We start from the raw sequence: 23,673 nt of genomic DNA, 5'->3' as shown, positions 1-23,673 counted from the left end.
CAAATAGCACTAGACCCTACTCATAGTGTTGTGTTCCTGCCGGTGAGTAAGGCTGCCAGAGCTCAACGAGGGTGCGGTGTGCTGATGACGGGAGGACTTACGGAACTAACTTGTTCCGTCTATTGTCCTTTGAGTCGTCGGCAACCCGAACCCTCCTTGGAACTTGTACACTCCTTTTTGCTGTGTACTTAACACAGCAAAAGGGAGTGTACAAGTTTCTAATAGGGTGGCAACGCGCATGTGACACTCTTTGAGTTGCAGGCGTCCATAGGTTACGGTGACCGCTTTACATCAGGCGGACCGTATACTTGTTTGCCACCGACGTAGTATAAAAAAAAAAAAACTATTAATTTATTTTGCTCCCAATAAACACTTGCACATGACATTGACAACATTAATTAAACAAATACAAAAGCAAAAAAAAATAAGTAACCCACATTTTCACTACCAAGGCCGGGAGTGTTCGGAATAACATACGCGCCCTCATTATATTCATTATAATTCATCACTGTACTGTAATGTTGCATAACGGTCGTGTGCAGTGTTATAATAGGTTTGTAATAGTTTCCGCGTTTGTATGGGTGTGATCGATTGTTTATAAGCCTACTAGCTTTTGCCCGCGGCTTCGCTCACGTGAAATTCAAAAATTGCCCCCCCCCCCCCCTCCGTTTAAGGAAAGTGGGGGTTAGGAAGAGACCAAAAATAGCCTATGTAACTCCCCATACCTTCAATTATCTCCAATAAAAAATCACGTCAATTCGTCACTCCGTTTTATTCAAGGTATAAAGAGTGACATAGGCTACTATTTGACTCTTTCTAACCCCCTTCCCTAAAATAGGGGGGGGGGGGGGGTTGCATGGAACATTCCGCAATTTTCGATTTTAACTCGAGCGAAGCTGAGGAGAAAAGCTAGTATATTACTATTGGTTATTTAATGTGAAATCTGTCTTGTTTTTTTTATTTTTTTTTTATACGACGTCGGTGGCAAACAAGCATACGGTCCGCCTGATGGAAAGCGGTTACCGTAACCTATGAACGCATTCAACTCAAACAGTGTCACATGCGCGCCATTAGAAACTTGTACATTCCCTTTTGCTGTGTTAAGTACTTTTTGTAACATGGGTATTTTTTAAGCGATTATGAATCGCGAGGTCTTTCGATTCTGATAGGAGAAAAAACTATCCCAAGATTTCCATACATTTTTAAACCTTCCATTCCGTTACCGCCCAAAAAATGTATGAAAAACTGGTAACGGAATGGAAGAAACCTTGGGACACTTTTTTCTCTTATTAGGATTGAAAGAACACGCGGTTGTGAGTGGAAACCACATAAAAAATCCAAGTCCAAAAAAAAGTGGACAACTTTGAAAAACAAATCTTATATCTTATACTTTTAAACGAGCAATTCTTGTATATTTATTTATTTATTTATTTATTTATATATACCGACGATCTCGGAAACCGCTCTGACGATTTCGCTGAAATTTGTTATGTGGGGGTTTTCGGGGGTGAAAAATCGATCTAGCGTAGCCTTAGATCCCGGAAAACGCGAATTTTCAAGTTTTCATGAGTTTTTCATTCGCGTTAGTAAACATAAAATATGGTCGTTAATTTCGCCCCGCGCGCATCGATTCCGCTTAGCTCAGTCGTACGAGGTCGGTCTAATGTACGCAGATAGATCGTAGGTGTCAGGGTTTCGAATCCCGGCCAGAAATTAAGTTTTTGTTTTTTGTCTTTTTTTTGTTTTTGTATTTATAAGAGTTTTTTTTTATCTAAAGACGTGATATATTAAAATAGAACCGAGCGAAGCTCGGTCGTCCAGATATGGGCCCTAAAACGTCACATTCGACTCCATATCCAATCCCTATCGTATCTAGAGCTAATATTAAAATTTGAATCGGGCCGTTGTTAAGAATGTGTGTCACTGACTATTCACAACAGAATTGCAGATAATCTCAGCTAAATATAAAGTAGCCGTTTACACATGTGACTTTCTCAAATAAAAGGGACCACATAGTTGCTTACCATAGGGACGAAATTCATTCGTATTGCTATAAAAACAATGTGGAATAAACTATCGCCTGCGTTATTTCCGGACCTTCAAACCTTCAAGAAAAGAGCGTACACCCATCTTAAAGGTCGGTAACATGCGCGGATCCAGTGGGGGGAAATGGGGGTCATGACCCCCCCCCTCTGAGGCCCCGGGCCTTTACCACGTGACCCCCCCTGGGCACGAAGTTGGATCCGCGCTTGGTCGGTAACGCACCTCCAACACTTCTGATGTTTCGGGTGTCCATAGTCGGCAGTGATAGCTTACAATAGGTGACCTATATGCTCGTTTGTCTCCTGTCGCATAAAATGAATACTGTGCTGGCCATATTACACACACTGACCTAATAAGAAGGATAATAGTTATTTGTTATACAAGGGGGCAAAGTTGTATTTTAACGCCGAGTGCGGAATTGAAAAACGAGCAAGCGAAAGGATTCTATAGTTGAACCACGAGCGAAGCGAGTGGTTCGAGAATAGAATCCTGAACTTGCGAGTTTTTTAACACACGAGAAGTAAAATAGGTACATTTGCACCCGAGTGCAACACAAAACTTTTCCCCTCACTATAGCGAGGAAACTACAACGCAAAAAATGCGTTTATCACTGTTTCCAGTAGTTCTACAGGTCGTAAATCATCTGTATTACTAGATTCACCTACTTTTATCAATTTTAAAGCAGTTAATTTGACTTTATTCAAGGTCAAATTACTTTACCCACTAGTGGATAAAATGAGTTTTTACCCGCTGGTGTTAAAGGACAAAACACGTGTTTCCGATTAAGTAGGGGAAAAAAATATTTTTTGCTCCGCAGGTCCTACTTTGGCCACCACCGATTTATAGCGGCAATGTGGTACCTTATACTTAAAAACGGCACATATATAAACTAACTATTTACATATTATTGTTATGTAATGAAACATTACGATATTACCTTCGAGTAAGTGGCCGTTTTTCCGCTGTGGCAACATCCTATGAGATTATACGTTGGAGTCTGAAATTATATTCTTGAAACAGGCCTTGGGGAATTGAGGGTTTTGTCTATGGTATAAATGTATGGAAAAAACATTAAATATACATTATTACATTATTATACATTATTGAGTCGTCGGCAACCCAAACCCTCCTTTGAACTTGTGCACTCCTTTTTGCTGTGTACTTTAACACAGCAAAGGGGAGTGTACAAGTTTCTAATGGGGTAGCAACGCGCATGTGACACTCTTTGAGTTGCAGGCGTCCATAGTTTACGGTAACCGCTTTCCATCAGGCGGACCGTATGCTTGTTTGCCATCGACGAAGTATAAAAAAAATGTGGGTTTTCATCAAATGGCTCCTTTTTGCTGTGTTAAGTAATACACAGCAAAAAAAATTTTTTTTTTCATTTGCAAAGAGTGTCAAGTTCCAAGGGGGTTTTGGGTTGCCGACGACTCAATAGACAATAATATATGTATAGTAACATATAGTTTTATATTATGCCTATTTAAACTACATATATTTCAAGTATATTCTCTCGTTTAAACAATAAATTTCATGTTGCAGGAATGTTCTGCGAACATTCTCAAGAATGTTTCCGATCTTTGGGAATGTTCTGCAATTTCTACATTACTACTCAAAGTACAATAGACGGAACAAATTAGTTCCGTAGGTCCTTCCGTCAACAGCACACCGTACCCTCGTTGAGCTCCAGCAGCCTTACTCACCGGCAGGCACAACACTATGAGTAGGGTCTAGTGCTATTTGGCTGCGGTCTTCTGTAAGGCGGAGGTACTACCCCAGTTGAGCTCTGCTCTAGATTCGAGCGAGACGATATCCGCTGTGCTGTGCCCTACCACACAAAGCGGAATATCATTGCCCTACATTTTACAACTCCTTTCCTAAGAATAGGGAAGATAAATAAAACATTGAGCTAGAGGACCGGTCTGGCGCAGTCGGTAGTGACTCTGCCTGCTGCGCCGCGGTCCCGGGTTCGAATTCCGGTAAGGGCATTTATTTGTGTGATGAGCACAGATATTTGTTCCTGAGTCATGGATGTTTTCTATGTATATAAGTATTTATATATTGTCGGTGTCCAAGTACCCACAACACAAGCCTTCTTGAGCCTACCGTGGGCGTAAGAATGTCCTCTAATATTTATTTATTTGTTTATTTATTATTTAGAGGAAGCAATCTTGCGATTCGCATTGTGGGTTGCTTTCTCGTTTGCGGTCTGGCCGCCGGCGGATCGTTTACTATATCTCTGACTATCACTCAGAAATAAACGTAATAACTACACGGTGTATATTTATCTTTACCCAATAAAATGGGGTTCCTAACAACTAAGAAAAAAGAGATACTAACAATAGATAAATAAAATTTATGTAAAAAAACAATTGTTAAAATTAATGCCCGCCCGTGTGGTGACGGGTTAAGAATTTCACCACCCCCTTTCTTCCCGTGGGTGTCGTAGAAGTCGACTGTGGGATATGGGTTAAATTGTGGCGTAGGCGAGAGGCTGGCAACCTGTCACTGCGCTGTCACAATTTGGATTTCTTTCAACCTCTTTTGATACAATAAATATTTATTTATTTTTAAAAACGATACATATCATATACAAAATAAAACTTAATAATAGCCAAAAACTTAAAAAATAACTATACAAAACTAAAATATAACTAATTAAACTAACTAACTCAAAAAAACTTATAATAAATAAAAATAATACCTACTAAAAGTTAAATAATAGGTACTAAATAGAAGAGAGGGCAAAAAAATCATATAAAAAGAAAACCTCTTTTTGCCAAGAGTGGCACTGAAACTTAGTTCATGTGCTTGTCTTTATGGGATACAGGCGTGATTATATGTATGTATGTATGTATATAAAACACCCTTTAGGTTGGAAGCATAGAGTATACATGTATTTATTATATCCAAGGTCTTACCACCGGGCGATTCCTGTGCTTATTAGCCTCAAATAACACAACTGCGTGATTCAAACTGTCTATAATCATCTCTAATACGATATGGATTGGATCAATATCAACTACCGATTTGACACTGATTATATCCTATACATATCGTATCCAGATTAGTTCGAATCGGGCCAGTAAGTAAAATAAGGCCCGAATTAAATAAATAAATAAATATTATAGGACATTCTTACACAGATTGACTGAGGCCCACGGTAAGCTCAAGAAGGCTTGTGTTGTGGGTACTCAGACAACGATAGGTATATGTAATATATAAATACTTATATACATAGAAAACATCCATGACTCAGGAACAAATATCTGTGCTCATCACACAAATAAATGCCCTTACCGGGATTCGAACCCGCGACCGCGGTGTAGCAGGCAGGGTCACTACCGACTGCGCCAGACTGGTAATTAATTTCTTTTCACTTCTTATACAATCTTTGGTGCGTAGTAAGCCTCATTGATTCTTTGCGTAAGATATTTAGACACGTATTTTACACGGTGTTTATTAATTATTACTGCTCTTTGGTAACTTTTTGCATTTTGATTTATAACCGGTTTAAAACTATGGCGGTAGTGTGGCATAGTTAGTAGTGACCCTGCTTACTAAGGCGATGGTCCTGGGTTCAAATCCCGGTAAGGGCATTTAATAGTGCGTTGAGCATAAATTGACCCTGAGTCATGGGTGCGTTGTGCGAGGAAGTCGCCAGGGGCCCATTTCTCGAACGATATTAGACCAATATTATTAGTATACGAACTGTCATATCATATGGGTTGCCATGACAACACACTAATATTATTAGACTAATAACATTCGAGAAATGGGCCCCAACTCTTCGGTCACCAGTTACCTCAACCAGACGCTTCGCGATTTCTGTGAACAACTTGTTGGCGCTGGGACCCCATGGACCTAGAGTTTTTACGCCAAAAGGTACAGAAAGGTATTCTTTGCCAAGACTTATGTATTTATTACGTTTCAAAATTTCGGCACTTTCTGCCGCTGCGCCCGCTTTGTATTTTATATATACATATATGGTTGTCTGAGTACCTACCCACAACACAAGCCATCTTGAGCTTATATTAATAATAAAAATGTCTAAAAGGGCCTCTGCGCTGTTGGCTTCGGCCCCACACACACCTCCCAAAAGTCCGGGACCCCATGGTCCCGAGAACTGGAAAGGACATACAAATAATGATAATAATATGTTTGGTTATATGAGCGTACATTTAGACTTCAAAAAGTCATGCAAATTAGCATACCGTTGGACTCAGTCAATCTGTGCAAGAATGTCTTACAATAGTTATTTATTAATTTTATACTTACTATAAATCCAATTATCTAATTATTAACACATATCCATACATATAAACATAAACGCGATGTTGCTGTTAACTTTTTTAACCTATTAAATTATCGTAGTTAAGTAAGATTGCAAGTAATTTGATGTAACCGATGTTTTTTAACGATTAAACGATAAATTATAGGGTAACGCCCCCGTGCCAGATTCTTGTAATTATAGGCGTCTTTAGGCTAAAGTATTTTTTTCATAATTTTAAATAAAATGACTGTATATTATCAAAAATACATTTAGAACTTTGAACTATCACGTTCTGCGAAACCACTCATACACGGTCTTAAATTTATTTTAGATCATTTTATTAAATTACTATTTATTCATATAACAGTAATACATAATAGTAAAAACAATAAAATAGGTCCTTAAATAAAACTACAAACTAAAACTAAAATCTAAACTTAAAACACACTAAAACTAAAATATAAACTATGAATAAAATATTTGCCCCAAATCGCCGTCCACTGGCAACGTGCCCAGAAGGCTGGCAGCATTGCCACGTTGTATGGCAATGCTGATCCGCTGTGCCAGATATGACCCAGCCCTCTGGTCACGTGTCAATTCTATAAGCTTGCGGCTGCATTCTTTGAAGACCCTGTGGGCGCCTTCCCCCCAGGGCCCCAGGGTCTCAACCCCAAACGGCTCAAATATGCAACCACTTTTAAATTATATTAATTTTATTAAATTAGGCTCATGGAGTTTGTTCCAGCGTCTCATGAGAGGGCTATTGAGTATCCATCCTGGAGACTAATGCGTTCAGGAGACCGTTGGTACCACCTACCACCCTGCAATCGATACCACTGAGAGGCCGCTCTTTTACGCATGGTAGCGTAAAAGTCGCTCAAGGCAATAAAAATATTCCATATTCATATTCATTTATTCGGTAATTGCACAGATACATTACACGTCAATAGTTACAGTTCATACTTATATACAAATTTAAAATTTAAATTAAGTAATCATACAATTATAAACATAATAAGAATAACAATTGGATACATAATAACATTAATATTTAAATGTCACAAAATTCTTGCCCATCGTAGAATGCATTTTTGATTAACCATTTCTTCAATTCTTTATAAAAACAATTATAAATTTTGAATGTCATTTGGAATACAATTATAAATTTTTGGACCTATTACATAAGTAGTTTTGGTAGACTTGGTGAGTCTGCATTTGGCCGTGGCTAGTTTTCCTCTTTGTCTGTCCCTCAAACGTCGCAGATTGTCAGGTCTTAAAGGAAAGTTATGAATGTTCGTTCCTACGAATTTAGCAACGTTAAATACATGCAATAAGGGCATAACCACATGCAATCTTTAATGGATCCATACACATGATCACACATAATCGGATATCCGGATAGTTCAGGAACATACATACAATTAGTACGATTACATAGACCACTTATCTAACATGGAGGGCAGTACACGAGCGAGTTATGTGGGCGATGGACGTGCGAAAAAAGTGGGAAAAAAAGGGGGCGGGATATGGTTCCAAATGGGTTGAAGTTGTATGCAAAGTGTTGTAGTGCAGTGTTAGTTTTGTTTCAATTTAGTTTTTTTTCATTTGTGTTGTGAAATAATTTATTCGAAATTGAGCGCCATTTTTTTTTAATAACTAATATATAATTTTCGGTTGTTGCATTAGAATGGAAGTGAAATGTTAGTTTTTACGGTTTATATTCTCAATTCGAGACCACGAGTCAATGGTTTAAAGATTAATAGATAAAAAATTTTTTTCTCATTCATTCTCACAGATACGATTTTTTATGACACAATTATTTATTAAAAAAAAAAAATATTTTTTATATATTTTTATTTTCTAACTCACACCAATTTATGGACAAGTACAAGTGAAATCAAAGATATTATATTATAAAGGCGAGATTTTTTTTTTATGGGACGATTAACCTTTTTTTGGAGACAAGATTTACCTGACCTTTTATAAATATATCTAAATCCATCTTGGTAAAAGTGTCTATGTTTTTTTATTCAATTTTTTAAAGTCTCCCAATAGGAATGGAAAACGAAGAAACTAGCAGTAATACAAGATTACTGTGATGTGCAAAATGAAGTTATTGACTATATTAATGTATATTATACTTCTTGCTGGGTTGTCAAATGAAGTGAGAATCATACAAGTGAAACGACGGAGCGAGAAGAAAATACCGAAAGTGGATTGGGAGAACTATACATATGAAGGTACTTAGAAGTAAAATTCATTGGAAAAAGTTTTTTTGCAAAAAAATCATTTTTGGCACAAGCTTTTATCGCCGACTGTACCTTTCTTTCAACAGTCATCTACTGCTCTCCGAGACGTTTCTAAAAACCCCTCACTCGTTGAGGATACGACGTTTCATAACAGAATTCATATGGTCACCTTTCGGCTCCATCATCAGATCAGCTCCATGATACCATAATATTGCATTGTCACGTGATTTACATATGTGTGTAAAATTTCAGCTTAATCGGAAACCGGGAAGTGGGTCAAATTTAGCTTCTTGTTTTGACGCACACTAACATTCTAACAAGGCAAGTTGAATAAAATGTGATAAGATCGTGACAGTGCTAATACCGCTGGAAGGAAACACGTAAAAACATATAAAGACGGACGAACAAATCTTATCACTACAAAAGTCGTCTAATTCGAATAATGTCGGTCTCATCAGCCAATTGTCTTTATAAAGTGCGTGCCTTTCTAAACCTTGACCTGTGGAACGATTTTTGAATGTCGCCTATTCAATTTCGTGAATTTCGTTCAATAATATTTCCACTGGTAGCGATTTAAATTCTACTAATAGGATCAAAAACGTGTGGTCATTACCACTAGATTTAATCGTCCTTTTTCAAAAATGGCGTTAAGTCTTTTTCCACAGACTTTCGAACGGCGAATTCATGCGTTTGAGATTCAAAAATCGGTCCCATTGGCGGAATCATCGACAAGCTACAACACTTAAAAAAATAATGAAAAAGTAATATTTATCGTACATAGAAAATTTGATATTTGCGCCTTTTTTTAGTGAGAATACTATTTCGTAAAATAAATGCAGATTTTTCTAAATTAAATTCAAAACAAAAATGTTTATAAAACTGGAATCCAGCGGGCGTAGCACACTAGTTTGATAAGCTTTATCGCATATTTAAAGTCACACACAGGTCGAACGCGATTAATTAACATTATTTGCTGGGACGTCAGTCTTCCGCGACCACGGCCAGTGCAACCTGGCCGAAACGTTGGGAAAAAAGGTAAAAATAATGTTAATTAATCGCGTTCGACCTGTGTGTGACTTTAAATATGTGTACAAAGCGCGAGAACTTAAAGCTTTATCGCATCGGTGCGAAAAGGACGACCATACATACATCGTTTACCTTCATTCTTTAAACTAAACTAACATAATTTCTCTTTGATTCCAGGCTGCGGCATAGCTGTCGGTAAGCAGACGGCGCAGCGTCGAATCGTCGGCGGTGACGACGCCGGCTTTGGAACATTCCCGTGGCAAGCGTACATCAGGATCGGATCCTCCAGGTACCTTGTTACAAAGGTGTAAGGTTCAATTTACAATAAAAACAATGCAAATCAATTCTTTCACACTACAATAGGGATGATGACTACATAAAAAAAACGGCATTCTGCTTAGTCCATCAGTTAGATCGTCCAAAAATATTGTATACATATTTTTCGCTTTTTCTAATTAATAAAAAAATACAAAGATATAGAGCATCAAAGTTCCGGAGTGGGGGCTTGTGACGTCACTTCTAAGTAAAAATTTTTCCTAGGCGTGACGTCACGCGAAACTTCAACGCACTGTACCGTAGTAATTTTTCGTTTACGAGAAAAAAGGAAAAATACGTGTCTGAAATTCTTTGATAATCTAACTGACGGACTAATTAGTTTTTTTTAGTCGTCTCGCCTATAATAATAAACACAGGGACTAAGACCGACCAAAGATCCAAAATGTGTACAACGAGCACGGAACAAAACTGTGCGGTAGCATAATTTGGGGTGAGTAGAAAAGGGGGGGGGGGTGAGATAGAATGGCAAAAATAATGTATTCTAATTTAAAATGAAACTATATAATAAAAAAAAAACAATAAATCGATCTTTCAAAATCACCTTTGTTTGAAATCCCATCTCTCTCCAATAACGAGGAACTACGGAAATGAGGTGGGATTTCCTGTTTTTTATCAAAATTATGAAATGCATCTACCCAAAATAAAAATACAACTAAAATACGAACGCCCGCGGAACACTTATTATATAAACCATTTAGTTTGAATATAAAAAATAAAATGTTATCGAGGGTTGAAAGTTAGTTTTGGCCCAAATCACCCCAAATAACGGTATCTAAATAGGAAATAACATGTAACGAGAAACGCTTTTTGACATAACAAGGTAGATATAAATCTAACCCAAAAAGTCATACTCTACTTAACAGCGACTTTAATACATGTATTATATCTTATAATTATCATGTACAAACACACTTACAAGTATTTTTTTTTTTTTTTCAATTTATTTGGGACAACAAACAATAACACACAAGGCTCTAATAGAGAATTACAGTGTTAACAATAGTAAGGTGTGAGACCAACAACATTGTCCACCGATTACTAGATTTAACTTAAATCTAAAGTATACAGCGCAAGGTAACAATGATATTGAATTAAAGGTAGTTAACAATGGAAATAGTACAAAGGTTTGTGAATACAGTAACACACTAACACAATTTTATTAACAAATATAGGTACGTAACACGTAAAAGGTAGATAATTAATAACACTAAACAAATTGTATAAAATCAACTTACACAACACATTAGATCAAGTAGAGATACTTGGAGTGCTATTTCAACTTTAAAGACATATTGCATATACACGGTGTAACATAAGGAAACCGGATAATTTTATTAACGTATTCCTGATCACATTTTAAGTAAAAAAAAAACATCTTATTGGTACTCAGGACAAAAGTTCTTTTCAACAGCGTCGATGCCATTATGGGGCATAGCCTCACTTTCATCATCATTGATAGATGTCAAAAAGTGACAAAAAAACCTTTGATTTTTGAAAAAAAAAAATTAACGAACATCTGACGTTTTTGACGTTTTTTGACGACCGGTCTGGCGCAGTCGGTAGTGACCCTGCCTGCTACGCCGCGGTCCTGGGTTCGAATCCCGGTAAGCGCATTTATTTGTGTGATGAGCACAGATATTTGTTCGCGAGTCATGGATGTTTTCTATGTATATAAGTATTTATATATTATATATATCGTTGTCTGAGTACCCACAACACAAGCCTTCTTGAGCTTACCGTGGGCCTCAGTCAATCTGTGTAAGAATGTCCTATAATATTTATTTATTTATTTATCTGAAGTGCCAGTTTTATGGACAAAATTTACTTTTTATAGTTTTTATGTATTACTAAAAACGTATTAAGTATTTAAATATAATACAATAAAAACGAAATCAATGTGATCTTTTAAGTTCGAATAGCCTCCTGCTTTTAATTTTAACACTTCATTCACTTATTCAAACCAAGTACCTACATGTGTTAACGCTTACCACTTAATATAGCTTTATGTGTGCTTATCCTTTATGGTGCATATTAGTTAATGTTTTTGGGCTTTATGTCAAGTTTGTACTTTTTTATGCTGTGCACTATAAAGGGTTCATGTTGTGTGCTAAAAATAAAAAATAAATTTGACTGGTTACGAAAGAGAAAAAACATTAAAACCTTTTTCAATTCTCCAACTTCTCCTTCGAGGACCATTTTTTGGATTTCTTTTGTCTAAAACTAGTGAATCTTGCGGATCGAAAACACTCATAGCCTTTGTCAAATTTATTTTTTGAACTATGTATTCACGTAAGCCCGATTTCAAAACGAGAAAAATAAATTAAAATCATTAAAAATGAACAAATTAAAAATGGGGCCATTTTGATTTAGTGGGGCTAAAAAAATTGCAGTCGTGTAACCTGACTAACCTGAGGGGCAAGGAAAGCACTCCTGAACTGTTGGTATCAATTTTTTTTTTACACCACAGACTGAGTATACAAAAATCAGTTATATGTCGTTATTTTATTGTTTAAAAACAAAACATTGCCTGAAATACTACTGGCATTGTAGTAATTATTATAGCATCGGTCGAAAAACCCACAAAAAAATCTGATCTCTATGTTACAACGACTGTTGAATAATATATTTATTTTTTAAAGATAATTTAAAATTATTTTGCCCCTTAATATGTCTCAAATAGCCCCACGACATTTGGAAGTTCTTCTTCTCAGCTTATACTTTTGTACTTTTAATTTGTCTGTATGAAAATTTAATTGCTCGTTTTGAAATGGTGTTGGTATGTGTTAATGAATAATATTTACTAACACGTGTATTAATGAATTCCAGATGCAACATGCTTATGTCGATTTTCGAGCTTATCGGCTGGAAGCAGTGTTGGATAGAGAGGTAAATGTGCGAAAAAGATAGCTGAGAAACAGGTAGAAAATGTCGGCGTGGTAGAAAATGGATGTTTGATAGATGCGGGCATGAGAATGGGGTGAAGTTGTTTGAAGGGGTTACATTTTATATCTCTGAAGGACAGTTTCTAATGATAGTGTTCGATTTCATGAAAATTAAAATAAACTATTACTATGAGCAGATTTAATAAAAATAGTTTTACAATTTGTTTTTTTTTTTTTTACACTTTGTATTTTGATTATTTTGTTAGTATTACTTAAAAATTTCGTGATATTTTGATATGTAATATTTTTTGAAGAAAACAATTACTCGTACAAAATGTCTTGCAAAGATAGATGTCCCCTTTAAAGCTTCATGAAATAAAAAAAATTGAATGCGAATGTTTTTTTATGTCATTTATTTATACGTATACGTATTTAGTACATTTTTGCATAGCACATTAGTCAAGAAACGTAGAAATGGGATTTGTCATATTTCAGCAGATGTATGATAGCAAATGCATTTTCTAATCTGCATATTTTCTTTAGTAAGTAGTTTTTTTATTGGTTTTAGAGTATGTGCATGTAGCATGATATAGATATACAAAAAGTGTTGTAAATGTATCGTAGAAAGTTTTAAATGTAGGTATATTGTGTATATTATTTGCAATTTACTACATTTTGCTCTTAATTTTCTGTCTAGTGTATTTTTTCTTTATTTTTTCATAAATACTGTTTTTATTACTACTGTCTACTTTTTCGCACATTTTTCTTCTCGATTACTTAAGAATGTAAAATAACATAGTTTTACTCTAAACTAACACTTAATTTAACCGCTGTAAAGTATACATAATTATATGATATCTGTTGGAGGTAAGTGGTTCTTTCTATTAAGTTTTGATTTATTTTTTAAAAATTGTATATATCAAGGCGAAAACTTATTTTTTGTTCTCTCCGAATTTTGAGTTTTTCCTTCAATGTTGTCATTCTATTTTATTTGTCCAGAATTGGGGCTAGTGTGAATAGCAACAAAACATGCAAAGTGATTTACGTGTTAGATCTGTACAATCAAAGACATATGTAACTCCGTATAGACGGATAAAATCTAAGAAAACAACGTACCTCAAAGCCCTAGTGAAAAACGTACGGTGGCCTAGATGGCGGAAAAAACCTTTGGGGAACATTCGACTAGATAGCGCTAAAATTAATATTTGACATTTTAACACATATCAAGCTAAGAATATGGGCCAAATTGTCAAAACGGAGGTTCAAGTTACCCTCAATTATATTATTCAAAATCTGCCATCATATTCGATCGAATGATTTTGAATAGTTTTTTTTGCATTTCATGTTTTATTCCTTCTCGCCCCAGACATCCTCATTCACCCCCGTTGACTTTTATTTAAATAAGTCGATTTAATACTTTTATTGTATTTTATCCCCCGGAATAATCAATAATTATTGCTCATTTTTTTTAACTTTAATAAATCCTAAACCTTTGGGTAAAGAATCTTTTGTTAAAGCCGGGAGCCGGCCGCACGTAAAGTGGCAGGTAACCGGGAGACGGACTTGAAGTGAAAAGCTGTTCAGATTTAGAATCAGAATGGCAGTGGCAAGGTTGTCGAATAATGCCTCGCATAGCTAAACTGTGGAATGAATTATCGCCAGCGGTATTTCCGGACCGATACGACCTTCAAGAAAAGAGCGTACACCCATCTTAAAGGCCGGCAACGCACCTCCAACACTTGTGGTGTTTTGGGTGTCCATGGGCGGCAGTGATCGCTTACCATCAGGCGACCTGTCTGCTCGTTTGCCTCCTATCCCATAAAAAAAATGACAGACAAAATCATACCCTTGAATAGCGGGCTCCTCACGGGAGGCAATCGCGAATTTTACAAAAATTATAATTTCTCAAAAAATGTAGGAATGTTGTGCATAAACCATATATCGCTGGATTCACTATAATAATTAATAGTTATTTGTTATACAAGGGAGCAAAGTTGTACTTTAACGCCGAGTGTGGAATTAAAAACGAACAAATAAAAGGATTCTATAGTTGATTCTAAAGGATTCTATAGAATCCTGAACTTGCGAGTTTTTTAACACACGAGAAGTAAAATACATTTGCACCCGAGTGTAACACAAAACTTTTCCCCTCACTAAGTATAGCGAGGAAACTACAACGCAAAAAATGCGTTTATCACTGCTTCCAGTAGTTCCACAGATGGTAAATCATCTTTATTACTAGATTCACCAACTTTTAACAATTTTAAAGAAGTTAATTTGAATTTATTCAAAGTCAAATTACGTTACCCACTAGTGGATAAAATGCGTTTTTACCCGCTGGTATTAAAGGACAATACACGTATTTACGAGCTAGTGAGGGGAAAATAATTTATTCTAGGTCGTTGATCTTACCCCATCATAACCTAGTTACTTATCAAACCCAGACCAGTGTTGTCATAGATGCAACGATGTACGTTGAAACACTGTGATTTTTTTTCTAATAACAATAAAAAGATGCTTACTACTACAATTTCGCCAAACTAAAGTTTAACGGCGAGGTTTTGCACTATTATAAGTACTTAACTAACTACGTACTTAATGATCATGGGCTTATAATTAAACTTAGGTTAAATTTATATTTCTCCGCTACGTAGGTTGTCTGGAAGAGATCGCTCTTTAGGGATAAGACCGCCTCTTGTTTTACCTCTTAAGTTGTTGTTCATACTATGTTGTTTCCTGTATTGAGGTGTGCAATAAAGAATATTAGTATTATATTTTAAAATAAAAAAAATAAAATAAAATTTAATAAAAAAAAAATTGTAATGTGTGTGTGTTCCTATGTAAATTTCTGAGGTTGTGTAATAAGGCTGATTATTTTGTATTGTATTGTATTGTAATGTTCGTATAATTCATTTAATATTTAATCACGTTGATTTTGACTTTTAAAAATGTCTGCACTACTAGAGATTTAAATATATATATTTTTAATTAGTATAGGCTTCAAAATAAGCACTTTTAAATAGCCAACAATCTATAATGAACATCTTAGTCTACATAAAAATTGCACAATTTATTGATGCAAGTCGGCAATAGGTTCTCAATTTCTAGCACTCCTTTTCAAAATTCGCATTTTACCGTTTTCGAAATTCACGAAATCGTGCGTTCTAAATTCGAAGTAAATCGTTAAAAAAATCGTTTTATAAAAAACGTCAGTTTCAAATCTGATCCGATTCACATCGTATGTACCTTAGAGCTAATAATTGTCCTATCTTAAAGTTCGAACTATGTGGTAGTTTTCGTACGGGTTACTCACAGTTACGTTTACTATAAGACACGGTTACGTAAAGAAAATTGGATAATTTCGTCTTATTGTTAAACTTCCTGGTTATTAAGTGTAGTGATTGTTTTTAGTCGATGTCAAGTTACATGGGTTATGTCAACAGTGACATCTCACATAACATACAGTTACCTATGAGTTATGTGAGATGTGACAACTGTGTTAATAACATACATACAAAAAAAAAACATTCAGTCGAATTGAGAACCTCCTCCTTTTTTTGAAGTCGGTTAAAAACAGATATAGGTAATAGTGTAAAAATGGTTAAACAAAACTGTAGAGATTTCTGCTTTTGAAATCTGTTAGGATTTTGATGTTAATAAACTAAAAAATACAAGAAAATATATGTTGAGTTAAGAAGAGTTTTTTGGAACGTATGCCAGTCGCTTTTCGGTGAAGGAAAACATCGTGAGGAAACCGGACTAATTCCAATAAGGCCTAGTTGCCCTTTGGGTTGGAAGGTCGGATGGCAGTCGCTTTCGTAAACTAGTGCCTACGCCAAATCTTGGGATTAGTTGTCAAAGCGGACCCCAGGCTTCCATGAGCCGTGGAAGATGCCGAAATTTGTTGTTGTTGGCGTTAGAAAGAGAAAAAAGTAGCCTATGTCACTCTCCATCCCTTCAACTATCTCCACTTAAAAAATCACGACAATTCGTCGCTCCGTTTTTCCGTGAAGGACGGACAAACAAACAGACACACACACATACATAGGTATATAAGTATATGTATTTATCTATTTAAGTATGTATATCGTCGCTTAGCACCCATGGTACAAGCTTTACTTAGTTTGGGGCTAAGTTGATCTGTGTAAGGTGTCCCCAATATTTGTTTATTTATTTTTGTAAGGTTGGGGCCACCAAATTCTTTCCCACACCAGTGTAACTCTGTCTTTATGTTATATCATACTATCATATATAAGGCAGCGATTACACCGATTAGTTTCACACACCCATTACTTCTAAAAAGGCGCGTCCACACGAAAGGGCATCTTACATCACTGTGTCTAGCGAACGTCACAACCGCTAATGCTTCGTAGCCAGCCCGTGTCTGGCGCATCGTTGACGCTAGACGCCAAAACGTAGTCTAGCTCTGTCGCGCTAATACGTAAGAGCGATGGAGATAGATTCCCTTCGGTCATGTTTTAATTTATCGCCACTCGTTTCGAACTTCGTTTTTTCCGCACTTGTATCGTAATGTACTATATCGTAAGCGTTTGTAGTGGCGTGAGAGAACTAAGTACGATTTGTAAGCGATTGTGACCGTGGCTAGCTACAGCTATGTTACTTTTACAACATATAAACCTACTTTTACATTTTTAGGAGAATATATACCTTAAACTAAGGGGTTACGGAAGATTTTTGTTTGTCTGTGGATTTTGTAGTACGTTAGCCAATTTTATGTTCCAATAAGTATGTAGGTGCTATTAAGGGATAAGAAATAATGATTTAATGAGTTGTTACGATTAAAAATATTAGTTTTCACTTTGTTTAAGTATATAGATAAAAAAATAATATACTTCTTAGACAATTTAGACATACAAATGATATACAAAACTCGCTACGCTCGCGGTTCAATATTAGAAGCTTTCGCTTGCTCGGGTATCAATATTGGCTCGTGCGGTTGACAACCACTTTGCCCCCTTGTAAAACAAATAACTATTTTAGAGGTACAGGCAAGATTACATTACCTACATTAAACGTCGACAATACATGTACTAAAAAAAATTTGCAACTCGTGTCGATTTAAAACACTCCCTTCGGTCGTGTTTTAATTTGTCGCCACTCGTTTCGAACAGTTCATTAGTTAGACGTAGGTAGATGAATTTCTTTATACTTACCTTAATACGATTCTTTTAACCTAACCTAACTTCTTCGCAATTGAGACGGCAAAAGTTAAGGGACCCAAAGTATTTTTTATAGGCAAGATTGTTTCATTATTTTCATTAAGTATTTGTAACTCTGAAAACTAAGAAAAACCCAATAACGACTTAAAATGTGCTTTAGAGCCTTTTTCAAAAGAGTAAAATGAGACAAATATTTTTTTTCTATTACTTTTTTTTAAAGTCATTTGTAGTTGTTTTTTTAAGATTTTTAAGATTACCGGCTTCGCCACCAGTGGGCTTGATCGCTTTTTCTTTAGTGTATGGTATCTATTTCAGTTTATAAGTAAAATGAGCTCAAAAGGTCAACATTTTGAAGATGCAACACTTATTTTGAAATACTCTCATACCCAAAAGTTCTTTTTTTTAATTTGTATATGCCCAATATCTAAACAACAACCTATATCTGTTATCACCTCTCTCATTCCAGATGCGGTGGCTCCCTGATCTCGCGTCGCCACGTGGTGACAGCGGGACACTGCGTGGCGCGTGCGCAGCCGCGTCACGTGCGCGTGACGCTTGGCGACTACGTGATAAACTCGGCGGCGGAACCGCTCCCGGCGTATACGTTTGGCGTGCGCGGGATTAAAGTGCACCCGCTGTTTAAATTTACGCCGCAAGCGGATCGGTTTGATGTCGCAGTGCTGACATTAGACAGAAATGTTCACTACATGCCTCATATAGGTGAGTTTTTTTAATAAATAAAGTTAGACCAAGCTAAATCTGCACTGCTCTAATAGTAAGTGTGACAATGTCATGATTATCACATTTTATTATGACACGGTTTTAATTTCTCATTCTAAAATCGATTCAAAGTTAGCTAAGACAGACTAGTGAATAAAGCCAAAACCATTGCAAAATTAACTTAGACAGTTTTAATGACACGGTCTTATTTGACATTTGAAAATTACTAATTACTAAATTACTGCAACTGTTACCTTAGAGAGAGGACACTACAGTCACATTGTCTCTATTTGTCGTCCTAAAATCACTGCATAGTTAATTTAGTTATAAATGAAACCATTTTAGTTTAACATCCTAACAATCGCTGCATAGTTAGACAGTTTACAATGACTGTCTAATTTTATCATAAGCCCTCGTAACGCTCAATATTCCACATTATTTAATAGTAAAGACACACGATTATTGGAAACTTTCGCTTGCTCGGGTACAAATATTTGTACCCGCGGGTAAACAGCAACTTTGCTCCCTTAGTGAAACAAATAGGTTTAGTAACTTAAATTCTGTGTGTTATTGTGTGCATAGGTGTCGTAGAAGTCGACTGTGGGATATGGGTTAAATTGTGGCGTAGGCGAGAGGCTGGCAACCTGACACTGCAATGTCAAAATTTGGATTTCTTTCAACCCCTTTTTGCCAAGAGTAGCACTGAAACTTAGAAATTCATCTGCTCTAGCCTGTGTGGTGACGGGTTAAGAATTTCACCACCCCCTTTGTTCCCGTGGGTGTCGTAGAAGGCGACTATGGGACATGGGTTATGGGACTGCAATGCACAGTGTCGTTTTATTTCCTCCCTAACCTCTTATTTGCCAAAAGTGGCACTGAAGCTTTAGTAGTTTCATGTGCTCTGCCTACCCCTTTATGGGATACAGGCGTGATTGTATGTATGTCTGTCATCTGCTCTGCGTAGGTACCCCTTTATGGGATACAGGCGTGATTATATGTATGTGTGAACGATTGCACTTTTGTCTGAAAGTTTATTTTACTTAAATTAACGGCACCCTTTCTTTCTTTCCAGCCCCAATCTGTCTCCCAGAACGCGGCAGCGACTTCCTAGGACAGTACGGGTGGGCGGCCGGCTGGGGAGCCCTGAGCCCCGGCTCCCGGCTGCGACCTCGGACGCTGCAAGCTGTCGACGTCCCTGTGTTGGATAATAGGGTGTGTGAGCGGTGGCATCGAGCTAACGGTGAGTCTTTCTCTTTCTAACTACATCGACGTACCTACAGACGGCAAATAGACGAAGAAAAGAGTGATATCTCGATCAGTGGTATATTTCATAATAGTGACATTTGTCACTAGTGACATATCGCCGTTCATTGCCTGTTCAACAACGCTGAGAAACAATGTTACTTATCAGATCTACCAACCCAGAAATAGGCACAAAATTATCAGTGTCAAGTGTAAATGTCACTATGGTGAAATAGCCCATTGATGTTGTAGTCACATAATTGGGCTGACTTGGGCTAATTGAGCCTAGACTCCCGGCTTCGCCCCCGAACGCTGCAAGCTGTTGACTTCCCTGTGTTGGACAATAGGGTGTGTGAGCGATGGCATCGAGCTAATGGTGAGTTTTACCCTTTCTTAGAGGTATTTCTCAATCAAATACCATCTTCTAAAATATATATAACCTAACCTAATCACAAAATTAAAATTTTGAAAAAACCCCCGACCGCGACATAGTGGACCGATTTTCATGAGACATGGCTAAGAACACTTCCGACTTAATTAGCTTTCAGACAAAAAAAATTAAATCCAAATCGGTTCATCCGTTCGGGAGCTACGATGCCACAGACAGACACACACACAGACAGACAGACAGACACGTCAAACTTATAACACACCGTCGTTGCGTCGGGGGTTAAAAAAAAAGAAACTGACTGACTGACTGACTAACTGGCGATCATATCAACGCACAGCCGAAACCGTTAGTCCTAGAGATTTCTTTGGCACGTAGGTTCCTTATAAAGCGTAAAGGAGTATTAAGAAAGGATTTTTCAAAATTCACCACCTAACGGGGTTAAATGGGGGTCCAAAGTTTGTATGGGTAAATAAGATTAGATTAGTAAGCGGGCGAAGCCGCGGGAAAAGCTAGTCACATAATTGGGCCAGCTGGGGAGCCCTAAGCCCGGAGTCCCGGCTTCGCCCTCGAATGTTGCAAGCTGTCCCTGTGTTGGATAATAGGGTGTGTGAGCGTTGTCATTGAGTAAAACTCATATTACCCTTTCTTTCAAGCGACATAAAGACAAATGGACGGAAAAAGAGGGATTTCTCAATCAGAAACTATGGTTATATACAGGATGAAATAAAAAGCATCGTTGAAACTTTGCAGTGATTTTTGAGATCATAATGAACGACTTTTATTATGGGACCAATGCTGAAATCGCGAAATATGCTGCTGTTTTATAATAATATATATTTCGACAGTCATGATGCCGTTCATTTCTATGGCACAGCCAATTTTTTTTCGAGATTTCAGCATTGGTCCTATAGATAAAAGCGGGCGCAGCGGCAGAAAATGCCAAAATTTCGAAACGTAACAAATAAAGTCTTGGCAAAGAATACCTTTTTGTACCTTTTGGCGTAGAAACTCTATGTCCATGAGGTCCCAGCGCGAACAAGTTGTTCACAGAAATCGCGAAGCGTCTGGTTGAGGTAACTGGTGACCGAAGAGGTGGCGACTTCCTCGCACAACGTATAGCATAGCTTCCTCGCATAGCGATACAGCGAGGAAATGTCGCCAGTATCCTTGGTACAATGCCTCAAGGGCCTATTTTAGACATTAGCTAGCTTTTATGTGTAGTCTTAGTTTCTTATATAATTAAGTAAACTTAATTGCGATCCCTTTTTCTATTTTTATACAAACCACTTGCTAACCAAACCCTCTTTCTTTCCAGGCATAAACGTGGTAATCTACCCCGAGATGCTCTGCGCCGGCTACCGCGGCGGCGGCAAAGACAGTTGCCAAGGCGACAGCGGAGGCCCACTAATGCTAGAGCGAGCCGGCAGATGGTACCTCATTGGTGTCGTCTCAGCTGGCTACTCTTGCGCAAGTCGGGGACAGCCTGGGATATACCATAGGGTAGCACATACGGTCGATTGGATCAGTCATGCTACTACGCTCTCTTAGGGCCTCGTGGAGTCATACAAGGTTAAATAAAAAGACCGTTCAAACTTTGCATAGAAAGAAAGAAAGAAGAAATTTATTCAGAAAACGCTCAAATTAGGTATTACATAGACAGTAATTTATTGTTAAGCGTCACTAAAAGGGTCTCCACTCAGCTTAATGTCAAGATATCACTTAAGGATCTCGACGCTGGTCTTCCGTGGAAACCCTTCCGAGAGAGTAAAGTGACTTTGGAGATCATAATGAAGAACTTTTATTATGGGACTAATGCTGACATTGCGAAAAAATTTGGCTTTAAATGAGCGCGGCATCATGACTGTCGAAATGTATGAAACAGCCGATTTTTTGCGATTTCAGCATTGGTCCCGTAATAAAAGTTAGTTAAATGGTAGTAGTGACCCTGCCTGCTGAGCCGCGGTCCTGGGTTCGAATCCCGGTGAGGGCATTTATTTGTGTGATGAGCACAGATATTTGTTCGTGAGTCATGGATGTTTTCTATGTATATAAGTATGTATTTATCTATTTAAGTATGTATATCGTCGCTTAGCACCCATAGTACAAGCTTTGCTTAGTTTGGGGCTAAGTTGGTCCGTGTAAGGTGTCCCCAATATTTATTTATTTCATTTAAATGAGCGGCTTCATGACAGTCGAAGTGTATGAAACAGCCAATATTTTTTTTTGCGATTTCAGAATCAGTCTCATAGTAAATCTTCAAAAATCACTATGCAAAGTTTGAACGGTTCTTTTTCACTGTGGAGATCATGCCATTTGGGTTGCGTGCGATTAAAGTTTTTGCTGTGGGTTATTTCACTACATTGACATTGACAATTCTGTGCCTATTCCTGACAGCATCAATATTTGCTTTTGAACAGGCAATGAACGGCGAAGTGTGACAATTGTCATTATGAAATAGGCCACTGTCCATGCGATAACTCTTAGGGCCTCGTTGAGTTATAGATCATGCCATTCGGGTTGACTAATGCTCCTTGATTGAAGTTTTTGCTGTTTATGTGACAACTTTCTTTTAGGCTCATATTGCATTATCATATGACTGTATGCCTCCCTTTTTCTTCAACGTGAAGAAAAAGGACGGGATGATGCCTATGATCATATTTCTATGATAGTGTAAATTACACTGTGTAATATTGTCCTTAGGGCCTCGTGGAGTTATAGATTATGCCGTTCGGGTTGACTTATGCGCCATTTGACTGATTTTTTTTCAATTTAATTAACTTTATGCTAAACACTGAATTGAATGGTTCTAATACTCTTTAGAATGAAACCGTTTTTTTTTTTTCAATATGTAACAAAATTAATTAATCGAAAATTACGGCATTTAATCGATCGATGGAATAGCTACTTAGCCAGAAATTATCAAAAATCGCATTCATTGTTTGCGAGGCCTGTAGAGGCAGGGGTTACATTTGTGAGAAAGAGGGACGGAGCTATTTAATTGGCATAACTGTGTCCCTTTCTCTCGACCTAAATTGAACGGCTTAGTACTTCATGGCAACCCCCCTGATTCCCCTGAACATTGTGTGCTGTTTGGAATGGACTGAAATAATGTGCGTAAGAAATCAGCATGCTTTGGATATTACAGTACTTGAGGATTTTTGTGTGGCATACTGAAGCGTTTTTAAATTAATAATGGAAACTGTCAAAAAATGTCAAAAGATGGCGCCATCGTAGTTCTTTTTAGGCTTGTGTCGTTCACGAACTATGAACTGTTAGGAATAAAATCCCATCAATGACCGAAATGAACTGAATCTTTCCGTGGTCTGAGAAT

General features: G+C 37.1%; 1 protein-coding gene across 2 annotated transcripts in view; it reads left to right on the top strand.

The window, feature by feature from the left end:
• The window catches only part of LOC125238877 (transmembrane protease serine 7), a 76,648-nt gene extending 54,477 nt beyond the window's left edge, over positions 1 to 22,171 (top strand). The window contains exons 3-7 of one of the 2 annotated variants that reach the window (XM_048146350.1): positions 9,769 to 9,880; positions 12,754 to 12,813; positions 18,456 to 18,709; positions 19,782 to 19,949; positions 21,658 to 22,171. In XM_048146350.1, the coding sequence (XP_048002307.1) occupies positions 9,769 to 9,880; positions 12,754 to 12,813; positions 18,456 to 18,709; positions 19,782 to 19,949; positions 21,658 to 21,890 (827 nt within the window). In that variant the 3' untranslated portion in view covers positions 21,891 to 22,171. The remainder of the gene's footprint in view (positions 1 to 9,768; positions 9,881 to 12,753; positions 12,814 to 18,455; positions 18,710 to 19,781; positions 19,950 to 21,657) is intronic. The other variant, XM_048146351.1, reaches the window with a different exon arrangement.
• The last annotated feature ends 1,502 nt before the right edge of the window (positions 22,172 to 23,673 follow it).

This window comes from Leguminivora glycinivorella, chromosome 24, assembly GCF_023078275.1.
Source record: "Leguminivora glycinivorella isolate SPB_JAAS2020 chromosome 24, LegGlyc_1.1, whole genome shotgun sequence".
Lineage (NCBI taxonomy): Eukaryota > Metazoa > Arthropoda > Insecta > Lepidoptera > Tortricidae > Leguminivora > Leguminivora glycinivorella.
The sequence above is the reverse complement of the archived record's forward strand: the minus strand, read 5'-3'. Positions and strand labels throughout refer to the sequence as shown.